The sequence below is a fragment of the Myotis daubentonii genome, chromosome 19 (genome assembly GCF_963259705.1).
Source record: "Myotis daubentonii chromosome 19, mMyoDau2.1, whole genome shotgun sequence".
NCBI lineage: Eukaryota > Metazoa > Chordata > Mammalia > Chiroptera > Vespertilionidae > Myotis > Myotis daubentonii.
In genome coordinates, this window is record NC_081858.1 from 14,924,837 (window position 1) to 14,951,349 (window position 26,513).

At 59.5% G+C, this 26,513-nt stretch overlaps 1 protein-coding gene and 1 long non-coding RNA gene across 3 annotated transcripts; both read left to right on the forward strand.

Moving 5' to 3' along the window:
* The first annotated feature begins 5,709 nt into the window (after positions 1–5,709).
* Positions 5,710–6,823, forward strand: LOC132221902 (uncharacterized). The gene is made up of 3 exons (XR_009450094.1): positions 5,710–5,990; positions 6,199–6,300; positions 6,762–6,823. It is a non-coding gene; the product is annotated as an uncharacterized LOC132221902 (long non-coding RNA).
* Positions 6,824–7,205: 382 nt separating this feature from the next.
* PRODH (proline dehydrogenase 1) lies at positions 7,206–26,182 on the forward strand. Of its 2 annotated transcripts, none has more exons than XM_059676526.1 (14): positions 7,206–7,606; positions 12,545–12,753; positions 16,559–16,593; positions 16,980–17,129; positions 18,204–18,268; positions 18,453–18,569; positions 18,991–19,070; positions 19,898–19,979; positions 21,294–21,386; positions 21,476–21,622; positions 22,303–22,478; positions 23,732–23,830; positions 24,358–24,400; positions 25,494–25,582. In XM_059676526.1, exons 1-14 carry the CDS (start codon positions 7,331–7,333, stop codon positions 25,521–25,523), a joined length of 1,602 nt encoding a protein of 533 aa, XP_059532509.1. In that variant the 5' UTR covers positions 7,206–7,330; the 3' UTR covers positions 25,524–25,582. The 2 variants fall into 2 exon arrangements, with proteins under 2 accessions (XP_059532509.1, XP_059532508.1); XM_059676525.1 differs by lacking the exon at positions 24,358–24,400 and adding an exon at positions 25,656–26,182 and having other exon boundaries at positions 7,209–7,606.
* Positions 26,183–26,513: the final 331 nt, after the last annotated feature.

Consider the following 26,513-nt stretch of genomic DNA (forward strand, 5'->3'; position numbering starts at 1 on the left):
GTGCTGGGATTTCAAATGACACTGCTCTGCCCGCCACCCTTCCTTGTATTTCTCCCTGTATTGTCCACAAACTGCACGTACTGGCTTCGTAATCAAAAAGGAAAGGAGCCCTGGCTGGTTTGCTCAGTGGTTAGAGCATCATCCCACAGGCCAAAGGGTCACGGGTTCGATTCCCAGTCAAAGGCAGGTACCTCGGTGCAGGTTCAAGCCTCAGCCCTGGTCTGATGTGAGCGAGAGGTGACCAATCCATGTGTCTCTCTCATGTTTCTCTCTCTCCCCCCCCCCCCCCTCCCTTCTACTCTCTCTAAAAATCAATGGAAAAAATATCCTCACTCCTCAGGGGAGGATTAAAAAAAATAAAAGGAAAGGAGCATTTTGAAAACATCAGGTGGTGTCCAACGCATGCCAAGGCCTCTGAGAGGCTGAGCTGAGGCCTGGGTGGTCCAGAGCAAGGTTCCTGGAAACTGGGAGGGGGCCGAGGAGGAAGCAGAGGTGACAACAGGGCTCGGGGACCCCGCAGGGCTCTGCTTTAGAACCTAGTGCTTGCATGTTCCTTTCCCCATAAGCCCCCACAGCCCCCCCCATAGCCTCCCCACAGCCTCCCCATTGCCTCTGGGCAGCCCCAGGGCCCCTCCTGCTGACATGCTCATGGCCTGGAGGTGGAGCTATCCCATTGTGCCCCATGTGTGCCCCGCTCTGCTCTCCGGCACCCACCTCAGCCTCTCCAGACTCTCCCCTAGTCCCTGGGGAACTCGCTGGGGTTCACCTGGAGTGGGCACCCACCCTCTCCAGGCTCAGCCCCCAGAGAGGTCATGGGATCCCCAACATCCTGCTTCCCCTTCAGCCCCACCAGCTCTCCCCTCCCCCCGACTCATTTCAACATTAATCAGAGGGGGAGGCCCCTCAGTGCTGCTGCCTGTGATGACAGGTCTGTCTCGGCCTGAAGTCCTTCCTTAGCCACCCGAGTGGCAGCCGCTCAAGGGCCCGCAGGCCCGTGTGGCTGTGCAGGAACGGCCATGGGACTGGGTCGTTTGTGCCTGGGTGCGTGGTGGCCTCTCCAGGAAGGTGGCAAAATGCACAGGAGCCCTAGGCAGTTTGGCTCTGTGGATAGAGCATCAGCCCATGGACTGAAGGGTCCTGGGTCCGATTCCGGTCAAGGGCACGTACCTCGGTGGCAGGCTCCATCCCTGGCCCTTGTTGGGGCCTGGGCAACCAATCAATGTGTCTCTCTCACATTGATGTTTCTCTCTCTTTCTCTCCCCCTCCCTCCCACTCTAAAAGCCAGTGGAAAAATATCCTCAGATGAGGATTAACAACAACAACAAAAGTGACAGGAGGACTTCAGCCGTGTGCTCTGCAGGGGCCAGGGAGGCCAAGGTCAGCATTGCTCAGCACCTGGAGGGACAGCGCGTCCCAACATCAAAGCCTGGCCGCCAGGTGAGGAGGGAAAATCGATGTCGGGCTGAGGGATTCATGCAGAGGAGCCAGGATGGGGACAGGACGATGTTGGGGGGGCGAGGGGGGTGCCAGGCCGACCGGGTTCCACACCCCCCGAGCACCTTCCACCTACGTCAGAATGTGCTGCAGGGCGGCCAGGCGAGCAGCTCCATCCATCATCTGGCCCTGGACGTCCCCAGTGGGGTGGCTGGGCTGCTTGCCCGACTTCGGCAGAACTGCTGACCCTGCACTGGGCGGTTCCCACAGAGGAGCCAAAGGCCTCGAACAGCCAGCCAGAGACTCCCGGGGACCCAGTACCAGCTGGGCCCCTGACTCCATCGCTGGTAAGCCCCAAGAGCCTGGGCTGAAGGGTATCTATGGGGGGCTGCCTGGGGGCCCACCTCTCTAGCTGGCCCAGGTTATTACATATTACAGAGTGAGCCATAGCGTTATTTTATTATTTATGCAAAGCATGATGGAGAAAAAAGAGCCATCGTTGCAAAAATATCACTATAAAAACACCAGCTATTCGACCTGACCGGTTTGGCTCAGCGGATAGAGCGTCGGCCTGCGGACTGAAGGGTCCCAGGTTCGATTCCGGTCAAGGGCATGTACCTTGCTTGCGGGCATATCCCCAGGAGGGGGTGTGCAGGAGGCGGCTGATCAATGTTTCTCATCGATGTTTCTAACTCTCTATCCCTCTCCCTTCCTCTCTGTAAAAAAATCAATAAAATAATTTTTTTTTTAAAAAAAGAATAAACAAACTCAGTTGTTTAAAAAACAAACAAAAAACACGAGCTATTCAACCCCCTGACCCCTTCCATAGCGTTTCGGGGCAGACAGCTTCCCTCAGTGCTGCCTTCCTGTGGCTAACACCTCAGTAGACACTCATCCTCTCCATGTGTGGGTGCCCCATGGTGCTCCCAGCCCCTCGACCCCTGTGGCGACATTAAAGATGTCCCCAACCTTCCTATCAGGAAGCGACCTCAGCCGGAGGCCCTGCCATGGAGAGACCCAGCCTGGCCCGACGGGTGTGGCTCAGAGGTTGAGTGTCAACAAATGAACCAAGAGGTCACGGATTCGATTCCCTGTCAGGGCACATGCCCAGGTTGTGGGCTCAATCCCCAGTAGGGGGCATGTAGGAAGCAGCCAATTGATGTTTCTATCTCTCTAGCCCTCTCCCTTCCCCTCTCTCTCAAAATCAATAAAGACAATAAAGAACATGTTTGCTTTTTTTTTTTAAAAAAAGAATATTTTAGGGACATATATAATACTTTCAACAATAAGGTTTTTGTGGGTTGTTTTTTAAAGAACGTTTGAGAAAGAGAGAGAGAGAGAGAGAGAGAGAGAGAGAGAGACCCAGCCTACCAGACCTGCCCTGCCCAGTCACCAAGCAACCCCCAGGAGACCAGGACTGAAATGCCTGCCAGGAAGCCGTAGGAGATGGCCTTGCAGGAAGCCTAAAGCCCTGCCCCTCCCGGAGCTGCTGGGGCAGCAGGAGGGACTGGTTGCAGGAGCCTCCTGGGATCCTTTAGACCAGCGGTTCTCAACCTGTGGGTCGCGACCCCTTTGGCGGTTGAACGACCCTTTCACAGGGGTCACCTAAGACCATCCTGCATATCAGATATTTACATGACGATTCATAACAGTAGCAGCATTACAGTTAGGAAGTAGCAACGAAAATAATTTTATGGTTGTGTCACAACATGAAGAACTGTATTTAAAGGGCCAGAAGGTTGAGAACCACTGCTTTAGGGTTTAGGTAGGAGATGCATGCCTGTGGGGGAAGGAGAGGGGAAGGGAAGTGGGTGCTGCTCCCTAGAGGAAGAGCAGGAGCTGGGCCCCTTGTCCTGTGGCTTTATCTCCTTCTCACAGGCAGGAATCTTAGGGGAGGTCTCGGGGGAGGGTTTCAGTAGGATATTCATCCGTTTTCTAGCTGGCCTCCTCCAGGGCTGCGGTCTCCACTGATGGGTCAGTGTGAGGGCAGAGAATCATGAGTCATTACAGCTGGTCTTGGTGCGGCCCACCTGGTTTTGCTGCTTTTCGGGGCCTGGAGCTGAAATACAACTGAGGCCTAGATGTCCTTTCTAGGGAGGCGAACCTTCTGCACCTGCTGTAAACTGCTCTGCAATTTGTTCAGCTGTCTCAGCTTCCCCATTTCACTTGGCCTGACTTATTGGCCCCTCTCCACAGGAACTGGGGTCGATGCTGCTGTTGCCATGTTTTTCTGGTCGTCATGCAGCACGTGCTGAAGGCTCCGGAGCCCTGAGCCAGCCGCCTCCGTCACAAGAAGTTGCCAGTACATTGGCCACAAAGATGCACGTTTATCCCGCCTCAACCTCCTCGTCGTTCCTTCTCTTCCGTCGCCAGGGGCCTCAGGTCCTCTGGCTCGGCCCCCCGTCAAGGCCTGTGCCCTTGTTGGGCTCCCTGGGCTGTGGGCTCCCAAGATGCCTCCGGTCAGGGCTCACCTGGTGCCGGCACTGACCGACCCATTGGAAAAGGTGGAAGAAGCAACCTGGGAACAGCAGCTCTGCTCCACGCCCCGCGGTGGGCCTCAGGGATGTTGCTCCTTCTCTCGGGGCCTCAGTTTACCGCGTCAAATGGGGCAGTTAGTCATAGCTCCTCTCTGGCGAAGACTGTGATTGCCGCCCCCGTCAGCATTTAGGGCACCCCTGATTTTACCAGGCAGGAATGGGGGGAGCTAAGTGCCTTTCTTCACAGGTGCGTTGTAAGTGACCGTCCCAAGTGGCCGGCGTGGCGAAGCGCGACCGCATCCACGTAAGCGTAACAGTGTGTTCTGGGACCTAGCAGACAATCTCGGCGTCAGGAAATGCAATCATATTTCACCGGCTCTGAGAAAAATGAACACAATTCCACAGCCACATAGAGCTCGAGCGGAATCTGTGAGCAAGGAGTGGGTGAGGGAGAACGAACGTGCCAGGAGAGCCAATACCGGCCTGTGTTTGCTGCAGCCCGATAACAGGAAGACAGACCCCAAATTAAACAAATATGAATGAATTTCTCTGTGTGTAGTCGGAGCAGATATATCACTTAAAAATGGGTAGAGCAAGCGGCAAAATGTAATAAATCCAAATGAACTCTGAGGCCGAAGTAAAAACAAATATTTCACTGAGTAGCAGTACAAGATGGGACGCGGGAGGAAAACAGAGAAAGGACTGTTTGGAAGAACCACACACGATGTAGTCACATGACTGTGGCAGAAAGGGGTCGGTAAGTGTCCCATTAAGGTCTGTCTCTTCCTCTTAGGAGCTCCTGGCCCCGCTGACTGGTCCAACATGGGGCGGGGGGGGGGGGGGGGGGCGGGAGGGAGAGATGACAGCCACATGACCAAGTCCACTGAGGCCCTCTCAGATCAGCCTGTCTCCTGAGCTGGAGGACAGGTCCCAGCTCATTGCCCTATGCCCCCAACTCACCCCCTCTTGGCTGACCTCCTGGAGGACCCCCACTCAGTCTCCCACTAGGATCTCTAGCCCCGGGAACTGTCCCTCCTTCAAAACGTGCCAGCAGCTATTCGCAGCCGAACTGGCTTCTTGATTTTTTTGGAGCATCTGTGAAACTTAGTTGTTGTTTTTTTCATGTTTTGTTGGCATCTTTCAGACCAGCCTTATCTCCACGGGCACATGTACAGGTAGGGCACCCTCCCAAGGAACCTGGGGCACCGAGACACTCCTACCCCTCTGGCCTCAACCTGGAGGTGAGTGGATGGGCTCAGGGAAAACTGCGAGCCCTGCTCCTCTGTCCTCTCTCTGCAGCCCCAAACCATTCCTCTCGCCATCACCTCCACGTCCTGGCAACGGGCTTCTTTGAAGCAAATGCCGTAAACTGTGATCCTTGGCTTTTTCTTTTTCTTTCTTTCTTTCTTTCTTTCTTTCTTTCTTTCTTTCTTTCTTTCTTTCTTTCTTTCTTTCTTTCTTTTTTTAAATCACAACAGCTTTATTGAGAGAGAATTCACATACCACCCAACTCACCCATTTCAAGGGTACAACTGTATGGGTTTTTAAAAATATATATTTTATTGATTTTTTTACAGAGAGGAAGGGAGAGGGACAGAGAGTTAGAAACATCGATGAGAGAGAAACATCGATGAGAGGGAAACATCGATCAGCTGCCTCCTGCACACCCCCCACCGGGGATGTGCCCGCAACCCAGGCACATGCCCTTGACCAGAATCGAACCTGGCACCTTTCAGTCCGCAGGCCAATGCTCTATCCACTGAGCCAAACCGGTTTTGGCAGGGCTGTACAGTTTTTTAAAAAAATATTCACAAAGTTAAGCAAACATTACCACCATCCAGTTCCAAAACATTTTCATACCCATATTCCACACCCATTAGCAGTCACTCCCATTCCTCCAAGAAACCACTAATCTACTTTCTGTTTCTATTCTGGAGACTCCCCAGAAATAAGATCACATAACATGTGGTCTTTTGTGTCTGGCTTCTTTCACTTAGCATAATGTTTTCTAGGTTCATCGGTGCTGTAGCTGGATGCATCCGCATTCTAGTCCTTTTTATTGCAGAATAACATTCCACTGTGAGTGCATTATACAGTTTGTTTCTCCATTCATCCATTGATGGACACTTGGGTTGGTTCTACCTTTTGGCTATTGTGAATAGAGCTGCTGTGAGAAAGGGTCACTTGCCACCATCCTCACAGTTGCTTGCCCCTGGGTTGAGGACTGGGGGATGGTAGCTGATCTGTTAAACATGGATATTGACTGACATGAACTCAATTTTATCAGCCTCTTCATCAAGCTGTTGCCTGGAGGCTGCAAGTAATCAACAGTGCTGAACAGATCAGGGTGTCCAATTCACTGATATGCATGGAGCACCTGGTGAACCAGGTGAACCTGGTGGGCAAGGTGGGTGAGATGGGGAGTGAGGCTGCCACCCACAGTCAGACCCAGCTGTGGGCTACAAAAATGTCTTCAGGAGCTACAGGAGGGGCCCAGGAGCGAGTGATGGGGAGGGGGCGCTATAGCGGGCAGTCAGGCAGGTCCCTCCCAGAAGGTGTTATTCCTGCGGCAGGCTCAGAATGTGATGTTGGAAGGAAGGGCATCCTAGGCCCAGAGTGGGAAGTCCTTAGGAGTGAAGGGAGGCCTGAGGGAGGTGGCAAAGCAGGTGGCTTTGCTGCCAGCCCCAAGGGTGGCACTGAGGGCCTGCAGAGGGGGTTGGGGAGGGGACTGAAACCAGGGAGACCACAGGGGTTCCCAGGGAGCCTGTAGGTTCCGGGCCGGCCTTTGGGTGGGCGGTGGGCCTAGGAAGACAGGAGCGATGGCTTCCCAAACGCCCCTTTACACCGCAGGAGAAGTGGACCGCCTCAGCTGTGAGTCCGTGCGGCTCAACGACCAGGGAGGAGCCCAGGTGCGCAGGGTGCGCAGGTGCGCCGTGGCGCTGGCTGGCGCGCAGGATCCACTTGACCCGGAGCGACTTGGGAAACCTGAAAAGAAATCGCACGCCCGGTAGCGGGCCAGAGGTACGGAGTCCACAGCGGGGAAGGTGGAGCTGGGGGTGGGTGGCCAGGGAGACAGAGTCCCGTTTGGGGGTGTGGACACGGACTGAAAAGGCGGGGTTCAGGCGTGAGTGGGGCCGCCCCGTGTGCGGGATCTGCCACGGGACACACACCGTCCCGGGACGCTCGTGGGGCTGGGCGTTCCCAGGAGCCGGCGCGCCCGCTGGGCGGGGCGGGGCGGGGCGGGGCTTCCGCAGGGCGCGCGCCACCGAGCGCAGGGCGGGGCCTCCCTGGAGGGGGCGCGGGTCCTGGGGCCCCGTGGGGCCTCGGGAGAAGCGGGCGCGGCTGGGCGCGGGGCGGGGCCTGCGGGGCGGCGCGGCAGCTGGTACTTAAGCAACTCCCGCGCACGCCGGGGCCTGGCCATGGCTCTAAGGCGCATCCTCGCCGCGGTGCGCTCCCGCACTCCCCGCCTCACCCCGCTGTCCACGGCGGCGCCGAAGACCCGGGAGCAGCCCGCCGCTGCCCGGGGGCCCGTGCGCGGACGCGGGGCGGCCGAGGCCGTGCGGCCGCCGGTGCCCACCGTGGAGTTCGACAACGCGCAGGAGGCGTACCGCAGCCGGCGCAGCTGGGAGCTGGTGCGCAGCCTGCTGGTGCTGCGCCTGTGCGCCTCGCCCGCGCTGCTGGCGCACCACGAGCAGGTGCGAGCGGGTTTGTGTGTGTGTGTGTGGCGGGGAGGGGGGGGTGCGGGGGGGGCGGTTACGCAGGCCCCCGGGTTCCTCTGCTCGTCCCGGGATTCGTTACGAACTTTCAGAGTGTAAAGGGGCTTATTGGGCGTCGCCTGTAGCGAGGGAAGTCGGGAGGGAGGTGTTTCCTGCATTCCTTTGGTTCCTGAATTTTGCGACTCCTCAGTACTAGCAGCCAAAAACAAAGAACAGCTCCACGTTAAGCCCTCTACCGCCCGCAGGAATACAAAGTTGTGATCTGAAATTTAAAATCGACTGTCCTCCGTGCTGCCCCAAGCGAGGTCTGGTGGAATTGAAGGGTTCGTAGTCCTGGTCCCCAGAGTTCTCCGGGATCCAGGGGCTTCCCAGACGCAGCCACTATGAACAGATGGTGTTGGGGGAGGAGATGGGAAGCTGCTCACACACCAGACTTTTAAACCTTTAACTCGGTAACTTTGAAAAGTGTGAGGGCTTTGGGCAGGTGAGAAGCGGGGCTCTCAGTGCCTTAGCCACTGTCCCTCTGGGTAGAGATGCAGTTTTTTCCAAAGGGATCCTGGGAACAGTTTGCAAGGCTCCAGTTGGTACCAAGGGTCCGGACGGTTCTTCTTGCGGTTGGTTGGCCGCGGTTTCTCAGGTGAGACTGCTGAAGGGCATTGTGCTGCCTCCCTCCGCCCTTGGGGGGGGGGGGTGGTGGTGGGGGGGGCTGGACCAAGGAGCACTGAGCCACATCTCAGGCTTCGGTGAAGGCCGGGCCACAGCAGGTGGGAGGTGAGGGCTCAGGTCCAGAGAGTCAGTGTCTGGCGGCTCTGAAGGGACTGTGCGGCCAGTGGAGGTGTTGGCCCGGATCCTTCCAGAAGCTGCACGGTCAGATGTGGAGTCTGGGACTGATGGGAGGAGGGAGGAGCTGAACTGGAGAAGGGGGCCTCTGGGAAGCCATCCCGTGTTTGTGGCAGCGGGGGAGCCCTGAGGTGAAGCAGTGGCCCTGGCCAACTGAGGGAGGAGGGCAGGAAGGGGCTGAGGGAAGTGATGGCCCTTTGGGGAGCACCCACATGTGAGGGGAAGCCAGAAAGGAGCAGCGAGCACTGGTGGTGCAGCATTCAGGGGGGAGGAGGCAGCTGGGGGCGGGAAGACTTAGGGAGGCAGAGAGTGGTTGTCTGTGGGGTCCCTGCAGAGGGCAAATATGGGACCAGCTCCCATAGTCTGGGCACCATGGGGACTGCCAGGCGGAACTGGGATGAGCGGTGCAGAAGCTGTGCCCCTGGTGTGGGTGGAAGGGAGGGAGGGAGGGGGCTTGAAACCAGTGAGACCATATTTCATCTGGTACAGATTTTATTCCCCAGGTTCAAAACCAGCAGTGAAGCCAGTGTAGCCAGAGGCCCTCGGTTACCTGGGGCCGGGGCCGGGGGCGGGGGGGGGGGGGAGGGGGGGCGCTCTCTGTGATGCCCGCGAGGGGCAAGTGCTGGGATGCAGGGACTGAGTTGCGGGTGCCTGGAAGAGGCTGGGGGCCCCTCCTAGACTCCCTCAAGTCCAGCCTGTGCCCTGGGGATGCCCTCAAGGAGCCCACTATCGGTGGGAGGTGCTCTGCCTGCCCCCCCCCCCCCATGGGGCCTGTTCTACCTTTGTCATTGCTGGTGGTCTCGTGAGTGATGGTGGTCTCAGTGCCTGGGACTGGAGGAAATGAGGCAGAGGCCAGACCGACTGCATAGACTTGTGGCCCTTCCCTGTCCTCTACCCTGCAGTAAAAATTCTCCCGGCTGAGAATTACTCCTGCTCAGTGGTGCTGGTCCCTGCAATTCCTGCAGGCCCGCTGAGGGTCATTAAATCTGCTCCCAGGGAGAGTGGCAGCCTGTGGAGCCAGGTTTGAGCTCTTGCACTGGCTCCGGACTCGGGGCCACGCTGAGATTGTTTAGAAAATCCAGGTCTTCGGTGACAAAGGCTTCTGTGCTTGGGTGTGAGCCGGTGCAGAAGGTGGTGATGGAAGGGGACACTGCAGGTGATGACAAGTGGCCCTGCCAGAGGCAGGGAGAGACGGCCCACTGAAGCCGTGCGCTGCACACATCCATGTCTGACATGAGAACTAGAGTGTGTGTGATGGGTGCAAGATTCTAAATCCTGGAGAGAAGGTGGGGCTGTCAGGTCTTGCTGCCCAGATGGCTGCAAAGTGGCCACTTGTTCTGGGGTTGGATTTGAAACTGCCAGCCCTGCCCTGTGCCCTTGCACAGCCCTGAGGCAGGTCGGCCTCCCCTTTGCCAGGGTGAGAGGGTGAGTGACTGGCTCCGTGACCTGGGTGGCCATGCCCTCTGAGGCCCCACCCCACCCCCCGCCCCCCCTTGGAGCAGAGGAGGTCCGCGAAGAGCGCAGTGCAGGGTGTGTGGGAGGGCACCAGCCCAGGGTCCCCGATCCCAGCCTTCCTGCCTGTGTCACTAACGCGTCGGCCCTGCTCTTGCTCCGTCCATTAGTGGTGGCTGTGGCTGTTTTGGGCTGTGTTGGCGGAGTGAAATACTGATGACAGAGGCAGTTTGGCCCGCAAAGCCTAAATAAATTATTTACCATGTGGCTCTGGATGGGAAGGTTTGCAGGCCTGGGAAGAGACACCCCCGCTCAGGGTGCCAGAGCTGGCGCGCACACTGTCACGGGTTCCTTCCAGAGCCGGGCGACGGTCATTCCGCCCCGCCTGCCACTGGGATGAGCTTTGATATGTTTGCCTGGCCTGTGTGGCTCAGTGGTTGAGCATCCACCCATGAACTAAGAGGTTACTGGTTTGATTCCCGGTCAGGGCACATGCCCGGGTTGCAGGCTCGATCCCTAGCAGGGGGTGTGCAGGAGGCAGCCGATCCGTGATGTTTCTCTCTCGTTGATGTTTCTATCTATCCTTCTCTCTAAAAATCAATGATAATGACGATAATGATAATAAAAGACCTGCTTTTCCCCCTGCGAGGCCCCTTTGGCCGTGGCTCGGTGTTAGGCTATGGGGAGAGAGGGAGGCCTGCCCTGTCCTCCCTGTTGGCCCTTTTGTTTTCCATTTCTAATCCCCTTTATAAAAACAACGAGATACAGTAGAATTAGACACAGGCTGCAGCGAGACAGAGGTGATGGCTGGAGAGCCTCGTCCTTGGGGCGCCCTGCACTGCTCCCAGGCGGCCTTGAGGCAGCGCCACGGAGCGCCATCCCCCATTCCGGGCCAGTGTGGGCTGCTTGCAGCTGTTCCTTGGAACCCTGATCCCAACAGATCTTCCCCCCAATAAAGGGGGTTCTGTTATTTGAGAACCCTCAGGCTTTTCCTGTCTGTAGCTGGGAAAGGGGCAGAAGACCCAGGAATTCCCAGATGGGTGCGGGGTGCCCTCCCAGCAGCCATCCCCTGGAGGTTCCTCTCGCTCTGGCTGTCCCGTGGCAGAAATGTGGGATGTGATTGGAGGAGAAAGCTGGGTAGTTGGGGGGCAGCTGCCTTCCTCAGGGACACGTCCGCCTGAGCTGCTGGTCCGCCGTGGCCCCTGTTGGTCCCAGGGCGGGCTCTCCTCTCACAGAACTCTGCAGATGGTCCGCCTGGCTTATTGCCACCTACACCTCACCCCAGATTCATTCCGCACGTGTTTGTTTGTTCTACAACTATTTGAAGACCTGGCCCCTTGCCAGGCACTGTATGAGGAACTCGGACTTAGCAGTGAACAAACCATTGAAACATCTAGGCGCTCGCCTTCTAGAAAGCCGTTCCAAGTCCTCCTCCTCCCCAGCGTAGCCCTCTGAGGTGCGGGTATAGGGGATGTTGTGAACATGCCCATTGCTCTTCCCGGAGACCAGCCGTTGACTTCTTTACCCACCCGCTGTGGCCGGGCACCTGCCGAGTGCCGCTGGGACCATCTGTGAGCGTGCAGGGCGAGGAGGAGTGGCCACAGCGGGGGCTCTTGGGACCCACCCGCATGAGGAATGGTGATTGACAGGTGCTGCAGGCAGACTAGCAAGCTGCTTTGGGTGGTCTCCACTCTAAAATTGAGGCCCTGGGGCCCTGGCCAGTTTTGTTCAGTGGTTAGAGCATTGGCCTGCGGAATGAAGGGTCAGGGGTTTAAATCTGGTTCAGGGCACATACTTTGGTTGCAGGCTGGATCCCTGGCCCTGATTGGGGGTGTGTGTGGGAGGCAACCAATTGATGTGTCTCACATCGATGTTTCTCTCTCTTTCCCCTCTCTTCCACTCTCTCGGAAAATCAATGGAAAGAAATATCCTTGAGTGAAGATGAACAAAAATCCTTCTATATAATAAAAGCCTAATATGCTAAGTGCCCGGTTGACTGGCCGTTCAACCAAAGCATAATATGCTAATGATATGCTAAGGCCACTCAACCGCTCCCTATGACATGCACTGACCACCAGGGGGTAGACACTCCAACCAGTAGGTTCTCTTGCTGCTGGGGGCCGACATGCCCTGGAGTCCTCCCACAGTCCCTCCTCGCTGGCCACCCTCCCGCATCTCTCCCCGGCCCTGATCGTACACCGTTGGGGTCCCTTGGCCTGGCCTGTGCCCTCTCGCAATCCAGGACCCCTTGGGGGATTTTGGAGAGCTGGTTTCAACCAGATCCCACAGGGGGAGCTCTGCTCATTCAGAAGCCAGGCTCACGGCTGGTGAGCACAGCTGTGGTGGTAGGAGCCTGTCCTGCCTCTGTGGCAGTTGGACATCCCCCGAGGGCTCCCGGACTGCTAGAGGGCGCAGGCCGGGCTGAGGGGACCCGCCCCCCCCCCCCCAACGAATTTCGTGCACTGGGCCTCTAGTAAGTAAATACATAAGTAAATAAATTAAATAAGATGGAGGCCCTAGGAGAGTGTCCAGGCTTTGTGGTTGGAGTGAAGGGGCCAGGGAAGCAGGGTGTCCTGGGGACAGGAGGCTGCTGGCCCGAGACAACTTCTTCCCGTTGCCTTTCAGCTGCTCCATTTCACCAGGAGGCTTCTAGGACAACGGCTGTTCGACAGGCTGATGAAGATGACTTTTTACGGACAGTTTGTGGCCGGTGAGGACCAGGAGTCCATCCAGCCCCTAATCCGGCATAACAGGGCTTTTGGCGTGGGCTCCATCCTGGACTACGGAGTGGAGGAGGACCTGAGCCAAGAGGAGGCGGAGCGCCAGGAGATGGAGTAAGGCCTGCGGGGTATCTGGTGGTAACCCCAAAGCGCCCCAGGGCAGCCAGGGGCTGGGTCAAGGCCCAGGCTGGGCGGAGGCCAGGGCTAGGAGAGCTTGGCCAGCCTGGTTCCCGGAACCTCAGTCTGGGGTTCTTGCGTTTTTGCCTCGTGAGGATTACAGCCCTGGGCTTTCATGGCATGTTCTGTGTGCATGAGGCCGGAGGAACATCGAGACTAGGGGTCAGCACACTATGACCACAGCCGATCCCACCCACCGCCTGGTTTTGTACAGCCTGCAAGCTGAGGATGGTTTCTGCACTTTTAAATGGTTGAAGCAAATCAGAGCAAGAATAGTATTTTGTGACGTGTGAAAATTATATGAAATTCAAATCGCTTTCGCCCTGCAAGGGCCGAGTTGAGGAGCTGTGGCACACACGCTGAGTGGCTCTCAGGCTGAGAATAGGGCTGCCCAGTTGGTTGCCTGCCCTGGTGTGGAGCCTTCCTGCTCTGCCCAAGCATCTCTCCTGGGAGGACCCCACCCTTTCCTGGCCCCTGAGGTGGTGTTCTGATATGCAGGTGGGCTCTGCCTGGTGGGCTGGGAGCCTGCCCAGGCATCAGTGGGGAAGGGATTGTGCAGCCAGGAATGGTTGACAAGCTGCCTGGGTTCCTCCTGAGGCCACCAACTTGCTGCAGGGTTTGTTCTCTGGGCAGTGAGTGTGGAAACATGGGCATGTCCCTGAGCCACCCTGCTGAGTCAGAATTAGGTCACCCTCCGCTTCCTGGAGTAGTGTCCTTAGGGGAAGTACAGACAAGACCTGCCCTTTCTTTGCAAAATGCCCGGTTTCCGGCCGATGCCTGCACCTGTCCGGACAGGGCCCTCGTTTGCATCTGGAGTCCCAAGTGCTGACAGCAATTGTGCCCGACTGACCCGAGGCTTGGGCCAGGCCTGCTGAACAACCTGGGTCAGTCTAGGGCCAGGCTTGCTGAATAACCTGCCCGTGTCAGGCTGTGGTGTTTACCATGGGGGGGGGGGGGGGGGACGGGAGACGGGGGACGGGAGGGGTAGGAGGGGAGGGGAGGGAAAGGAGTCACATGAGGCTCCTGCCCTGGGAACAGAATGTCCAAGCCTCACAGCCAATTGGCCTGGGGAGCCCAGCCCCTGCCTAGTGATTCGCTGTCTTGAAGGCGGGGTTCTCCAGCTGAGCACCCCCTCTGTTTCCAGTGGGGGCTGTGGCTGCCTGTTGACTAACTAATAGGCTCTGTGTCCCGCTGGGTCAGGGTGAGGGCCGGATGGTTTCACCGTGGGATTTCCTCTCTCTCTCTCTCTCTCTCTCTCTCTCTCTCTCTCTCTCTCTCTCTCTCTCTCTCGTATGAAAAGACTCCTTTCCCAGGGCAGCCTGCCTGGCTTCCTCCCTGCCATGCGGCTCAGGGGCCTGTGCCCTTGTCCTGCAGGAGCACCACTTGGTGGGCTCTGGGACATGAGTGGTGGTCCCTCCCCATCCGAACAGGGTGACTGCCAGCCAAGCCAGTGGCATGTGCCAAGGCCCTGTGCCCAGCTCTGCTGCCAGAGGCCCTGTGCCCGCAGAGGGGCCTGGGCTGACGTGTGCACCGTCGGGTTGCCTGCCTGCCTGGCTGACGGGATGGTCCCAGCTAGGAGGGGCTCTAGACGTGCCCATGGGTGTGGAGGCCCCTGCCCCAAATGAAGGCTGCAGGCGGGGATTGCCGGGCCTGCCTTGGGCACAACTGTTAAAGGCACAGACAGCATGGAGGCATCTGCAGGCCCAGGAGGGCTTCTCAGGGCAGGAAGCAGGAGGTGGGAGACAGTAGCCATCTGGGGAGGGGGTGGAGTGGTGTTTCCCAGAACACTTGATGGAAGGCAGAGGCCAGGGCCCCGACTCTAGGAGAGGACCCCCACGGGGTCTCCCCAGCAGGCAGAGGCCATGGAGGAGGGGGAAGGGGCTAGGGTGTCATCTACCTGGTGATGGGCTGTGATAAGGACACCCAGGGACAGTGTGACGGCAGGTGTCTGTCCTGTTTACGCAGACCCAGGGCTGGCTGGAGGCTGTCTGGGCTTCGGTCCCCCGAGTGGTGGCAGCTCCCTGGGGTACACGTGCACAGAGTGTCTTGGGGGCGGAAATAACCATGACCTCCGAGGCTTTCCTGCCGCTGAGCATGCTGGGAGTGAGAAAGGGGAAGTCCTCCGAGCCTGGAGACCTTTAGATATAGGTAACCCATCGATGGAAGGCCGTCTGCCTAGACAGGTTAACGCTCACCTTCTCTGAGCCACGGATTGTGGTTGAGGAGCAGGCCTGTGCCCCCCCAGCTGCTGCCCGAGCTGACCAGGCCCCTGCCTGGGCCGGACCTTGGAGGGCCTGGGCCTGGGTCTTGTAGGTGCCCTTGCCCAGGGGCCTCAGGTTGGGGGTTGGGATGGGAGCTCCTTGTTCCCGCAGGGATGTCGTACGTGGGGCCAACATGGCCACATACCTCACCCTCTTCCTTCTGTGACTAGTACATCAGGCACTTGCTTGTGGTTGGCATGAGGTGGCCGGAGCAGTGGCTGCAGGCGTAGCTCCCATTCTTGCCCCCAGGCTGTGGCCTCGTGGGTCCTGCCCTAGGCGTCTGTCCCAGGGTCCCAGACTCAGGCCTGGGGACTTGCTCGGGGGCAGTGAGGTGAAGGTGGGCACAGCCTCTTAACACAGGTGGGGCCTCCACCGCAGGTGCAGGTCCCTGTCAGCAGCTTCCCTTGCTTTCCCGTGGCCTAGAGCGCCCCCGGGGGATGCCACGGCCCCTTCCCTGTGGGTGAGAGCAGATGAGCAGAGCTGCGGGGCTGTGCAGCTGCGCTGAGCCCTCTCTGTGGTCCCTGACTGAGAGGCTTTAGATACAAATAAAGCTGTGGGTGCCTGCCCTGAGCCTGTGGGCAGCCATGATGAGCACTCCCTTCATCTGAAGACTTCGCCTCCTGCTGACGACCCCACGCCACTGTGAGGAGGAGGATGGTGGTTGTTGTGATGCTGGGGGGCGGTGGGGGGCGGGCGGGGGGAGTGGGCAGGGCTGGAGAGGGCCAGCGAGAGCACGGCCGGGGACTGCCGAAGCCAGTGTGGTGGAGCGCTGGTCGGGGTGGGGGTGGCCAGGGCTGAGGGCTGGCCTCACTGTCCTGCCCTCATGAGGCCTGGGGGTGCTATTCAGGTATGATGGGAGGGTTTTCATTTTCAAAAGAAACATTTTGGTTGCTGCTTGGAAATTAAGTCTAAGGGGCAAGAGTGCAGCCGGGTGCTGGGGTGGCTAGAGATGGGGCCGGCTGTGTGTGGGAGCAGGAGGCCAGTCTTGGGCCCCAGTGGTTGGAGGTGCCTGGATGAGGAGGGGGGGAGGGTAAAGGCAGGGGCCCTCACTCATCCGTTTGGGGGTTTGTACGCCGGTGGTGGCCAGTCTTCGTTTCTCATCAGCCCTGACTGGCCCTGTAGTTCTGTCCTGTCCTCAGAAGGAATGGCTGCAGGGCGAGGCCTCCTTCCAGGACGCACTCGTGCTCTGGGCTGTTCAGAGAGCTCCCACCTGTCAGGGGCTTTTACTTCTGGTCCAGGCTGGGAGGGCTCCGCCCACGGGGAACCTCGGCTTCTCCCCCCCAAGCTCAGAGGGGGTCACTGGAGGCCTGGGTGGGTGGGGCGGCTGAGTCCCTCTTCCCTGCCCTGGCTCACCAGCCCTCGCACAGCTTTCAGGTCAGGTTCAGGGCTCAGCCTCGTTTTCTCTCACCCTGATGGGTTCGTCCTTGTCAGTTGTGCCTGGGGTGGCATGACCTTGACCCTTGCTCTCTTCCTTCCCTAAGGTCCTGCACTTCAGCCGCGGAGAGGAAGGACGGAGGTAAGAAGTGGCTGCTCACCAACAAATGCTCTCACCGCCACCCCCCTGGCCCCCCACCCACCATGGCTGGCACCTGGAGTGGGGGCAGAGCCAGCCCAGGGGGCAAAGAGCGGTACTGAGTTCTGTCCCACGTCCATGGGCACCCAGGCCATGGCTCTGAGTGTGCTGACGCATCCTCCCGGCCCTCCGTTGGTCTGGGTTCTGCCTCCCCGGCCCAGGTCTGCCATGTGACTCGGGCTCTTCCGGGGAGGAGCAGTGGGTGCGGGGTCAGGTGACTTTGGGACTGGCAGACAGCCTGGAGCACGTGCAGGGGGTCAGGGCATCTGTGTGCTGGGAGCGAGGCTGGGGCGGGTGCCAGGCCCGGTCAGTGCTCAGGCCGTTTGCAGGCACCAGTAAGAGGGAGAAGCAGTACCAGGCCCACCAGGCCTTCGGAGACCGCAGGGACGGCGTTGTCAGCGCCCGCACCTACTTCTACGCCAACGAAGCCAAGTGTGACCGCCACATGGAGACGTTCCTGCGCTGCATCGAGGCTTCAGGTGGGGCCCTGCTCTCGGCTGGCTGTCCCCCTGCCAGGCCCAGCCCGGCGACCCGTGGAAATGCGCGCGCGGGAGGCCGGACCGGAGGGCGCGCTCAGGGCTTCCTCTCTGTCTGGGCGGCCCTGACGGTTGTGAGGATAACCTGGGGTGACGGGGGAGCCACAGGCCAGGCTTAAGTCACACTGGGGTCAGGCCTGCTTCCAGCAGCTCCGCGAAGAACCCAGTTGCCCCCAGGAAGATGTCTCCCTCCCCTCTCCTGGGCACCGGGTGCCCGTGTGGACCTCTGGGAAGGCTTTCGGTGGCCAGCGGCCCCCAGGTGTGGCAGGGGCAAGACGCTGGGTACACAAGGCACTTGGGTAGGCGAGGGCTGCACTGATCAGGGAGCGCGTGTCCACCTCCTCTGGTGGAGAATTCCTCCTCACAGCCTCGCGACGGGAGCCCCTACCCAGGGGGTCACTGAGGCCTCGTGTCCTGCAGTTGTTAGGGACCCGCCAGGTCACAGCACCGTCCCCTGTGCATCCCCAGCAGCCTCCTGTGACGGGAAAGTGGGTCCCGCACCTTCCGACGGGCAAGGATCAGAACAGTCTTCTAAGAGTGGTGCTGGGGAGACCCTGGCCAGTCAGGCAGACACTTGGCCGTCCAGTGCCCAGTGCCAGGGGCACCTGTTTGCCTCCCTGCCCACTCTGCCTGGGAGCAAACAGACAGGAGGCTCCCACAGAAGCAGAGACGTGCTCTGGAAGCCATAAGCCAGATACAAATGTAGTGATTGAGCCCCTTCCGCGCTCCAGCCCTCGTTCTGCTACGCGTTTGTGTTTGCGAGCCCCCCGGGGGCAGCCGGGGGCTGATGGCAGGGGCGAGGAAGCAGCAGGGAGGGGGTGGCCATCAGGACTATGTAGGAATAGGCAGGCCTCCCCACCGCCTTCCTGACCCACATGTCGAACGCAGATGAGTCACTGTCCCCACGGGGTGGGGCGTGTGGAGGAGCTGTGTGTCCGCTGGTTCTGGGTGAGCACAGCTCCGGGTCCCCTCCCACCCTTCTCCGGAGCCTGAGGGCTCTTCCTGCGGCTTCCCCAGGTGGAGCCAGCGATGACGGCTTCTCAGCCATCAAGCTCACTGCGCTGGGGAGACCCCAGTTTCTGGTAAGTGCTAGAACCTTCCACGTGCAGAGAGAGTTTGCAGGAACTGCAGGCTACCATGCCAGTACCTTGGGGCTGGGAGCCAAGCACACAGGTGGGATGGGAGGGGCCCTGGGGCTGTGTGGGGGTCCTGGGGGTCGGGAGCTGGGCATGCGCCCGTGACGGCAGCTCAGGCCCGCATTTGCAGCTGCAGTTCTCAGACGTGCTGACCAAGTGGAGACGGTTCTTTCACCAAATGGCTGCCGAGCAAGGGAAAGTCGGGCTGGATGCCATGGACACAAAGCTGGAGGTGGCAGCACTGCAGGTGGGCAGCCCTTCCCTGGTGGAGTGAGTAGACGGGTAGACACTGGGGGGGCTGGGGAGGCGCCCTGCCCAGGAGAAACGGCCAGGCAGTGTCTAAGGTGGGTTCCCAGAGCTGCTCCAGGGCCCGCAGCCCACCCTGAAGCTGCTAGGGTTTGGCGGGGAAGGAATCTGACCAGAGGCTGCGGTTACACTGGACAGGGGGTGGGGGGGCTGGCCCTGCAGGTAGCAGAGCTCTGCGGAGCTGCAGGGACAGGAAAGGGGCATCCGGAACCCGCGGGGAGGGACCATCTATGGAGCAGAAACACAGCCGGAACTAACAGTGTAACCAAGTCAAAATAGATCACACACCGACGGGCGGGAGACACGGAATGGGAGTGGGTGGGGCCGGGGGGCCCGGGACAGACGCCTTCTCGCTTCTCCAGGAAAGCGTGGCGAGGATGGGCATTGCGTCCCGGAAGGAGATTGAGGACTGGTTCAGAGCAGAGACCCTGGGCGTGTCCGGGTAAGAGCAGCGCCTGCCTGAGATGGGCATCTACCCATCAGGCGTGGTTCCAGCTGAGTCCCAGCAGCCTCTCCCAACCCTGGTCACCCCCCTCCAGTCTGTGGGCCTTGGGGTGATGGCGCCAAAGAAACTGCTGCCCTGAGGTGCACAGGACGGGAGCCGACAGGCAGCTGGGATCCATGGGGGAGGGCCGGCAGCTCGGGCACAGGCTCGGGGACTGCAGCTGATGAGGAGTACCGCCCTCCTGGGCCCGCCCGCTGACAGGTGAAGGGCCAGGGCCGCTGAGCCCCTCAGGGCCCCCGGCTTCCTCCTCGGGCGGGGGCTGGGACTGAGGTCTCTGTGGGGCCTCAGTGCAAGCCCCGAGGTTTCAGAGCTGCCGCTGCCCCGAGCGATGCAGGACACGTTCACGTTTTGGGTTTTTGTGTTTTTTTAATCCTCATCTGAGGATATTTTTTTCATTGTTTTTAGAGAGAGAGAAAGCAAGGAAGAGAGAAACATCGATATGAGAGAGAAACAGCGAGCAGTTGCCTCCTGTACGCACCCCCCGGCCGGAGATCAAACCTGGGGGCATGTGCCCCACCAGGAATCGGAACCTGCGACCCGTTGGTACGACACTCCCACCGAGCTACACCGGCCAGGGCTGGTTTTCATTTTTCAAACAGAGAATGACATTTATATTTTATCTGACTTTTGAAACTGAACAGAGGCGGGTTCTGCAGGGACTGGGTTTTGGGGTGCTCTTTTAGGGAATGGACTGGTTTGGGGTCTCGGCCCCCACACAGATTCTAGCTGCTGCCACCACTCTGCTGACCGCCCTTCTCCCGCAGCACCCTGGACCTGCTGGACTGGAGCGGCCTCATCGACAGCAGGACCGAGCTCTCCAAGCACCTGGTGGTCCCTAACATGCAGGTGACGCCACCCCGCTCGCCAGCGAGCCCTGTCCCAGAGGAGGCTGGGCCGGGAGGGGCCATGTTCCTGTCGCCCATCCTGGGCCAAGACTACTGTCCTCCCTGGCCCCACAGGACCCCATGGTCCAGGGCAAGGATGTCAAACTCACAGCCTGCGGGCCACATGCCTCATTTATGGTATTTGGCCCGTGTTAGCCTTTGAGTTTGACATGCTGGGTCTAGGGGGAAGAAGACAGACCCACTAGTGCCCCATAGAGTGGGACAGAGACCCACGAGGCAAGGGACACCTGGGGAGCCTTCCCATGTCATCTGTCCTTGAGTGTTGGGTCACCCCGAACCTCACGGGCCTGAAAGGACTACGCTCATATGATCGCCCTCCCAGGTGGTTCTCTCCGTTTCCCTTGCGGTTGTACTTGGAGCGGCAGAGGCTGGGGTCAGTGTGGAGGGTCCCCACTTGCATGGCCAGCGGCCGGCCAGGGCTTCCGCACTGTGTGGCCGCTGGTTCCCAGTGCAAGTGTCCCCAGGGCCAGGCGGAAGCTGTCACCTTTCCTAGCCTCGCCTCAGAATCCCCCATCTCCCCGCCTGACTCTGTTGATGAACAGTCAGTCACTAGGCGGCCCATGTTCAGGGGAAGGAATGAGACTCCTCTTGCCCCAGGAGGGTGTCGGGAATGCGGAGGCCGTGTTTGAAATTGCCTCTGAGGCTGGATGTGAAGGAACAGCAGAGGCAAACACTGCCTTCCACACGCCTCCAGCCTCAGCCCTGAGGGCCCAGCCTCCAGCTGAGACACCGCGGACCCCCACTCCTCCTCAGAGCGCCCTGGCCAGGGTAGCGGGCAAGTGGGGAGACCAGAGGGCCCCAATGCCACACAGGCCTGCAGGGTGTGTGCCAACCTGCCCCAGCTCCCTGCAGGCCACCATCTGGGCTGGTGCCTCTGTCCCATCAGTCTGTGCTGCATGGCTGTTACTGCTCTGAGCCCTTCCTGGTGATTGGATGGGTCAAAGGTAGCCTCCTTAGCGCTGTGTGGGAACAGAAGGGGGACGTCCGAGGGTCCTGGGGAGGTTGAGGGAGCAGACTCGGTGCAGGCCTGACCTGTGAGGTTACACCTCCAAGTGGCCTTGTCCCTGGGTCACCAGCCGGCCTCAGGGCAGGGCACTGATCTTCATGCGCAAACAGGGTGGAGGAGGGGCCTGGATGAGGGGGTCTCGCTGGTTCTGGGGACCAGGCAGCAGGTATTGGTAGGCTCTGGGCAGGGGAAGCACAGGCTTCGAGAGGGCTGGTTCAGCGCCTGACACCTGCCCGCGTGCGCCCTCAGACAGGACAGCTGGAGCCTCTGCTGTCGGGGTTCACCGAGGAGGAGGAACAGCAGATGAGGAGGATGCTGCAGAGGATGGATGTCCTGGCCAAGGTCGAGGCCTGGGATGTGCCCGGGGGCCGGGGGGCGCCTGTCTCACCTGAGCCCCAGACAAACCCTGTCTCCCACCCTTGACCTCTAAGAAAGCCACCGAGGCGGGGGTGCGGCTGATGGTGGACGCGGAGCAGACCTACTTCCAGCCGGCCATCAGCCGCCTGACGCTGGAAATGCAGCGCAAGTTCAACGTGGAGAAGCCGCTCATCTTCAACACGTACCAGTGCTACCTCAGGGTACGTCCGGCCTTCGGTGATGGCAAGCCCCCGCCTGAGCCCCCAGGTGGAGGAGGGAGGTCGGTCGATCCAGGTCCCAGACCAGGTGTTGAAGGGGTGGGAGGAAGACGAAGGAGCTTGTTCAGGGTCCACTTAATGTCTTTAAATCCCAGATGTCAAAGCCTTCATGAATGACCATTTTCTGTAAGAATTCGATGAAAGCTCTGGCCTTTGCCTAGAATTTTGCATGTCCCTCAGTAATGCTTCAGGGTGATCCCTGAGCACAAACCTAGAACGGGCTCCTTGGGGACCAGTGAGGTGTTTAGAGGCCACGGGTGGGGGTGAGGGGTTACCTAGGCAGCCATATTCAGTGGCTGCTGGCACCTGCTCTGTCCCCTCAAAGGACTGCCCAGGCCAAACAGAAGAGGCTGCAGGTGCCGCCGCCCCCCCCACCCCATCACCTTCCTTGTGGACAGAGGTCAAAGGGCCTCCCTCAGCCACCAGCTGCTGCCCCGGTGCCCCTTGCCGACTGTACCCTGGATGCTCCTAGGCCCAGAAAGGCCCTAGGACAAGCAGGTCACACTCAAAGGCTCACACAGGCCAAATAAAAGGCGTGAGGTCCTCGAGTTCGACATGCTTGCCCTAGAAGTGCTGGCTGGAGGGGCTGACCTAGTTACTGACTCTTGGCCCTGACCCTGCAGGATGCCTATGACAATGTCACCCTGGACTTGGAGCTGGCTCGCCGCGAGGGCTGGTGTTTTGGAGCCAAGCTGGTGCGGGGTGCCTACATGGCCCAGGAGCGGGCCCGTGCTGCGGAGATCGGCTATGAGGACCCCATCAACCCCACGTACGAGGCCACCAACGCCATGTACCACAGGTGCGCCCGTCCTTCTTAGGTCCCAGAGCCGCAGGGCCACCTGGGGAGGGTAGGGGAGGGAGAAAAGGGCGAGGGAAACATACCTCCTTGGTGCTGGAGCTGACACGATGGGCCCCTATCTGAAGGGGGAGCAGCCCTGGAGACAGCAGCTTCTGGTAAGAGCAAGACTTTTGCCCTGAGGCCAGAACTGATTGTTTTCTGCTTTTGATTTACTTTTTCAAAAACATTAAGGTCGTTTTAAAAATGTCTTTATTGATTTTTTAGAGAGAGGAAGGGCGAGGGATAGAGAGCACACCCCCTATTGGGGACTGAGCCCATAACCCGGGCATGTGCCCTGACCGGGAATTGAACTGGTGACCTCTTGGCTCATGGGTCAACTTTCAACCACTGAGCAACACTGGCCAGGCCAGGTGGCTTTTTTAATATAGAAACGTCGACTCACGGAACTAACTGGCCTGGGTCCCGGCAGCTCCTGTGGCCCAGGTAGCCCTCCCCGCTCTGCACTCACCTTATTTCCAGGGACCATCACGGTCTCGTGCTGCGTTTGTCTGGGTGATAGTTCATGCGGGACGGACAGGCTGGCTGCGTGCTGTTTCTCTACGAGGTGTTGCAAATTCCAAGACCCCCGAGGGTCTCCCTCACTGACCTGCCTTTCGGCCCCGGCAGCGCCCGCTTCCTTCCAGGAGCTGCATGCGCCTCTCTAGGTCAGACCTCATGGTCGGCATGTGCGCTGCCTTCTGCCCTCGCTTTGTGGGCATGGAGACCGTTAACGGCCAACGCGGGTGCCTGTGCTCATGTGTCCCTGCGAGCTCTCAGGTGCTTGGTGTCCTGCGTTAGAAGGGTGACCCAAGGCACAGCCTGTCCGTCCGTTGTGGCCAGGGGTGAGGACGAGCTGTGGCTGGCAATGGAGTTGCTGGGTCCGAGGACATGCGCCCTGCCCAGCTGTTTTCACTGCCAGATGGAGCAGCGGTCAGGCTCCCCCAGCACGGGGAGCCCCTTTCCGGACGTGAAGCTGCATCTGTCCTGGGCGCACAGGGCATGTGCCTCAGCTGGTTCCCCCCGATGCCAACCCCAGTGCTGCTTGCTTTTTCTTTCGTCCTCACAGGTACTGAGAAGGCTGAGTGCTCCTTGTTTTGTCCTGGCACCATGGGTACCTCTAGGAGGAGCGGGCTCGCTGAGTGGCCCGGGGCCCACCTGTGGCCTTTGCCCGTGGGGAGCTCTCCGGGCCCAGGCTCACGTGCCTCTCCCCCCAGGTGCCTCAATTATGTCCTGGAGGAGCTGAAGAACAATGGCAAGGCGGAAGTGATGGTGGCCTCCCACAACGAGGACACGGTGCGCTTCACGCTGCGCAGGTAAGGCGCCCCCCCCACAGCTGTGTGAGTGCTCCCGGGTCAGGGAAGAGCTTGGCGAGACCCTGGAAGCATGTACAGCAAACATGTCAAACTCAAAGGCTAACATGGGCCCAATGAGACATGCGGCCCACGGGCCGTGAGTTTGACATGCTTGATGTGCAGAGTGCCCTGCCAGGCACGGTGGGTGCTGGGGGAACTTCTGTGGGACAGCAGGAGAGGTGGCTTTATGCTGCCCAGGCCCTGCCCGCCAGGTCTTGCGAGGCATCGGCACTGCTGTAGCAAAGAGGCTATCTGCAGTTAACTTGGTTTTTAAAATGAATACCTGGCGTACTAGTTTCAAATTCAAAAAAATAAATGTCGTTAGGTGACTTAAATAGCTTCTTAAAATACACAAACGCAAGGTGGAATGCTGAAACCCCTCAGGGAACCTCTGATGCCTGGCCTCTTTAGAGACAATTACTCCTAACATTTTACACGCATTTGGAATTTAACAGTCTGTTTTCTCTTTAAATGCCTGCCCTGTGGAGCAAAACTGTGGTGGGATCCTTACAAGTCAGATATAGGAAGCAGGTGAAGCAAATCCTTAAATGTTCCAGTACTGTTGCCATGTTCTTCCATCTTGTGTCTTAGCCCGAGCACTGCTACACTGGGGGCCCGGGGTCCAAGTTCCCCGCCTCTCCCAGTCACTGCCTCCTGGGGCTTAGGCTCTGCACTGAGTCTTGCTGGTCCTCACGTTTCCCAGGAGTAAAGCAGGGGCCCCCGTCCCACCGCAGGGGCACCCCGAGCCCAAGGCTTGCTGCTGAGTGGGGCTTCCTAAGGGGCAGTGAAGGTGCAGGTGGGGTGAGGGCACTGCCTGGAGAGCTGACTCTAAACCTGTTCAGTCACGTCACCGCTCCTTTGTTAGGATGATGCTGCCTTTTCCATCTGAAATTGCAATGGAAACGGCGATTTCTAACCCACAGCAGTGGCAGCCACCTCCTGCTCTGGGGGCCAGGGAGCCTCAAGCCGCTCAGGCTCACCTTCCCTGGGAAGCTGGGTGGTCTCTGATCAGACCCCAGGGACCTCCGAGACCCTGCCAGCTTTGACCAAGTAATAACCCAGCACAAAACTCAGTGGCCAAACAGCAGTATGTTCTGTGGGCCTGCAGTGTGGACTGGGCTTAGCTGGGGCCTACTGGGCCCTAAATGGCCCATTTGTGGCTGGGACGGGACAGCATCTCATGGCCGGTGTCCATCAGCCCCCTTCCACAGACACAAAAGCCACTGGGGGCTGGTGCCTGCTCTATGGGACAGAGCAGCCAGTGAGGGGTGACAAGTGGCCTGGTTGGGTGTGAGGGCTGGAAGCTTCCGCGAGCCACACCATGGGGCGGCTGCTGGGCAGGCCTGCCTTGCTGGGTCAGAGTACCACTAAGGGAGGTTGGGACAAGCAGGAGGGAAGGGGCCACGGGGAGTGAGCACGGCAGGAGGGAGGCTGGCTTGGGAAGGAAGGAACTTAGTAGCCACGGGCTGAGGTGGGAGCTGCAGGGCAGAGGCCTCGTCTGGGCAGGACAGAGCTTATAGCCCTGCAAGGAATGGAGGTGAGAGCATGTGGATGGGGATCTGGGGGTGGCAGGGGGCGCTCAGAGCTGGCCCAGGGGCTCACCTACTGCCTTCCCTGGTCACAGGATGGAGGAGTTGGGTCTGCATCCCGCTGACCGCCAGGTTTACTTTGGACAGCTGCTGGGCATGTGTGACCAGATCAGCTTCCCACTGGGTAAGCTGGGCCTCCCTGGGGGTGGGGTGCGGGTGTCGGGGTCAGGACTCACCCCCTCTGCCTGTGCGTGCAGGCCAGGCGGGCTTCCCTGTGTACAAGTACGTGCCCTACGGCCCTGTGATGGAGGTGCTGCCCTACCTGTCCCGCCGCGCCCTGGAGAACAACAGTGTCATGAAGGGCGCCCGACGGGAGCGGCAGCTGCTATGGCAAGAGCTCAAGCGGAGGCTCTACACAGGCAACCTCTTCTACCGCCCGGCCTAGCGCCCACGGGCCACCTGCCACCAGACTTGGTTTCCCAGGGCCTCGGGCTGGGGTCTGGCTGGCCCCTAGGCCAATGCTGCTACAGCCCAGCCGCACGCGGATCCGCCGCTCCACACCCGAGACTCTGAGAACTGCTTCCTACCCAGGATGTGGGCACCCACGTACAGGCGGTCTGATACCTGCCGGAGCCACTGAGAAGGTCAGGAACTGCCCTTTGAGTGGGCACCGCCCCCATCTCTGCCCACTTTCCACCAGGGTCTGTCCCACACACTGTGAGCCCCACAGGTGGGCCAGCCAGGCTGAGGGAGGTGGACTGGTCAATAAACCACTACTTCTGCAGCCAGGAGCCCTCCACGCCCTTTCCTGTGGGGCCCTCAGGTGGGGTCAGCAGAGAGGGCGTGGCTCCAAGGCCTGAGAAGTCTCACCTATCTCCAGTCACGTGTCCCTGGGGGCCAGGCCCACACTTCCATCCAGGCTGTACCGCAGACCCGCCATGCAGGGTGCTGGACCCCCCCAGCTCTGACCAATGCCGACAGGAGGCCCCAGGGATTGTGCGTGGTGCTTCCCCACCCTGGTCTCTCCGTCCCTCACCCCCTTCCTGCTCCCTGTACCCATGACCCACACCAGGCTTTTGCTGCTCCAATAGGAGCAGGCCCGTGGCTGCCACCCA

Coding starts and splice junctions, on each gene's coding strand:
- PRODH (XM_059676525.1), top strand. CDS start 7,331: ATGGCTCTAAGGCGCATCCTCGCCGCGGTGCGCTCCCGCACTCCCCGC. Junction 17,130..18,203: donor GCGCTGCATCGAGGCTTCAG/GTGGGGCCCTGC, acceptor CGGCTTCCCCAG/GTGGAGCCAGCGATGACGGC. Junction 23,831..25,493: donor GTGCGCTTCACGCTGCGCAG/GTAAGGCGCCCC, acceptor CCCTGGTCACAG/GATGGAGGAGTTGGGTCTGC.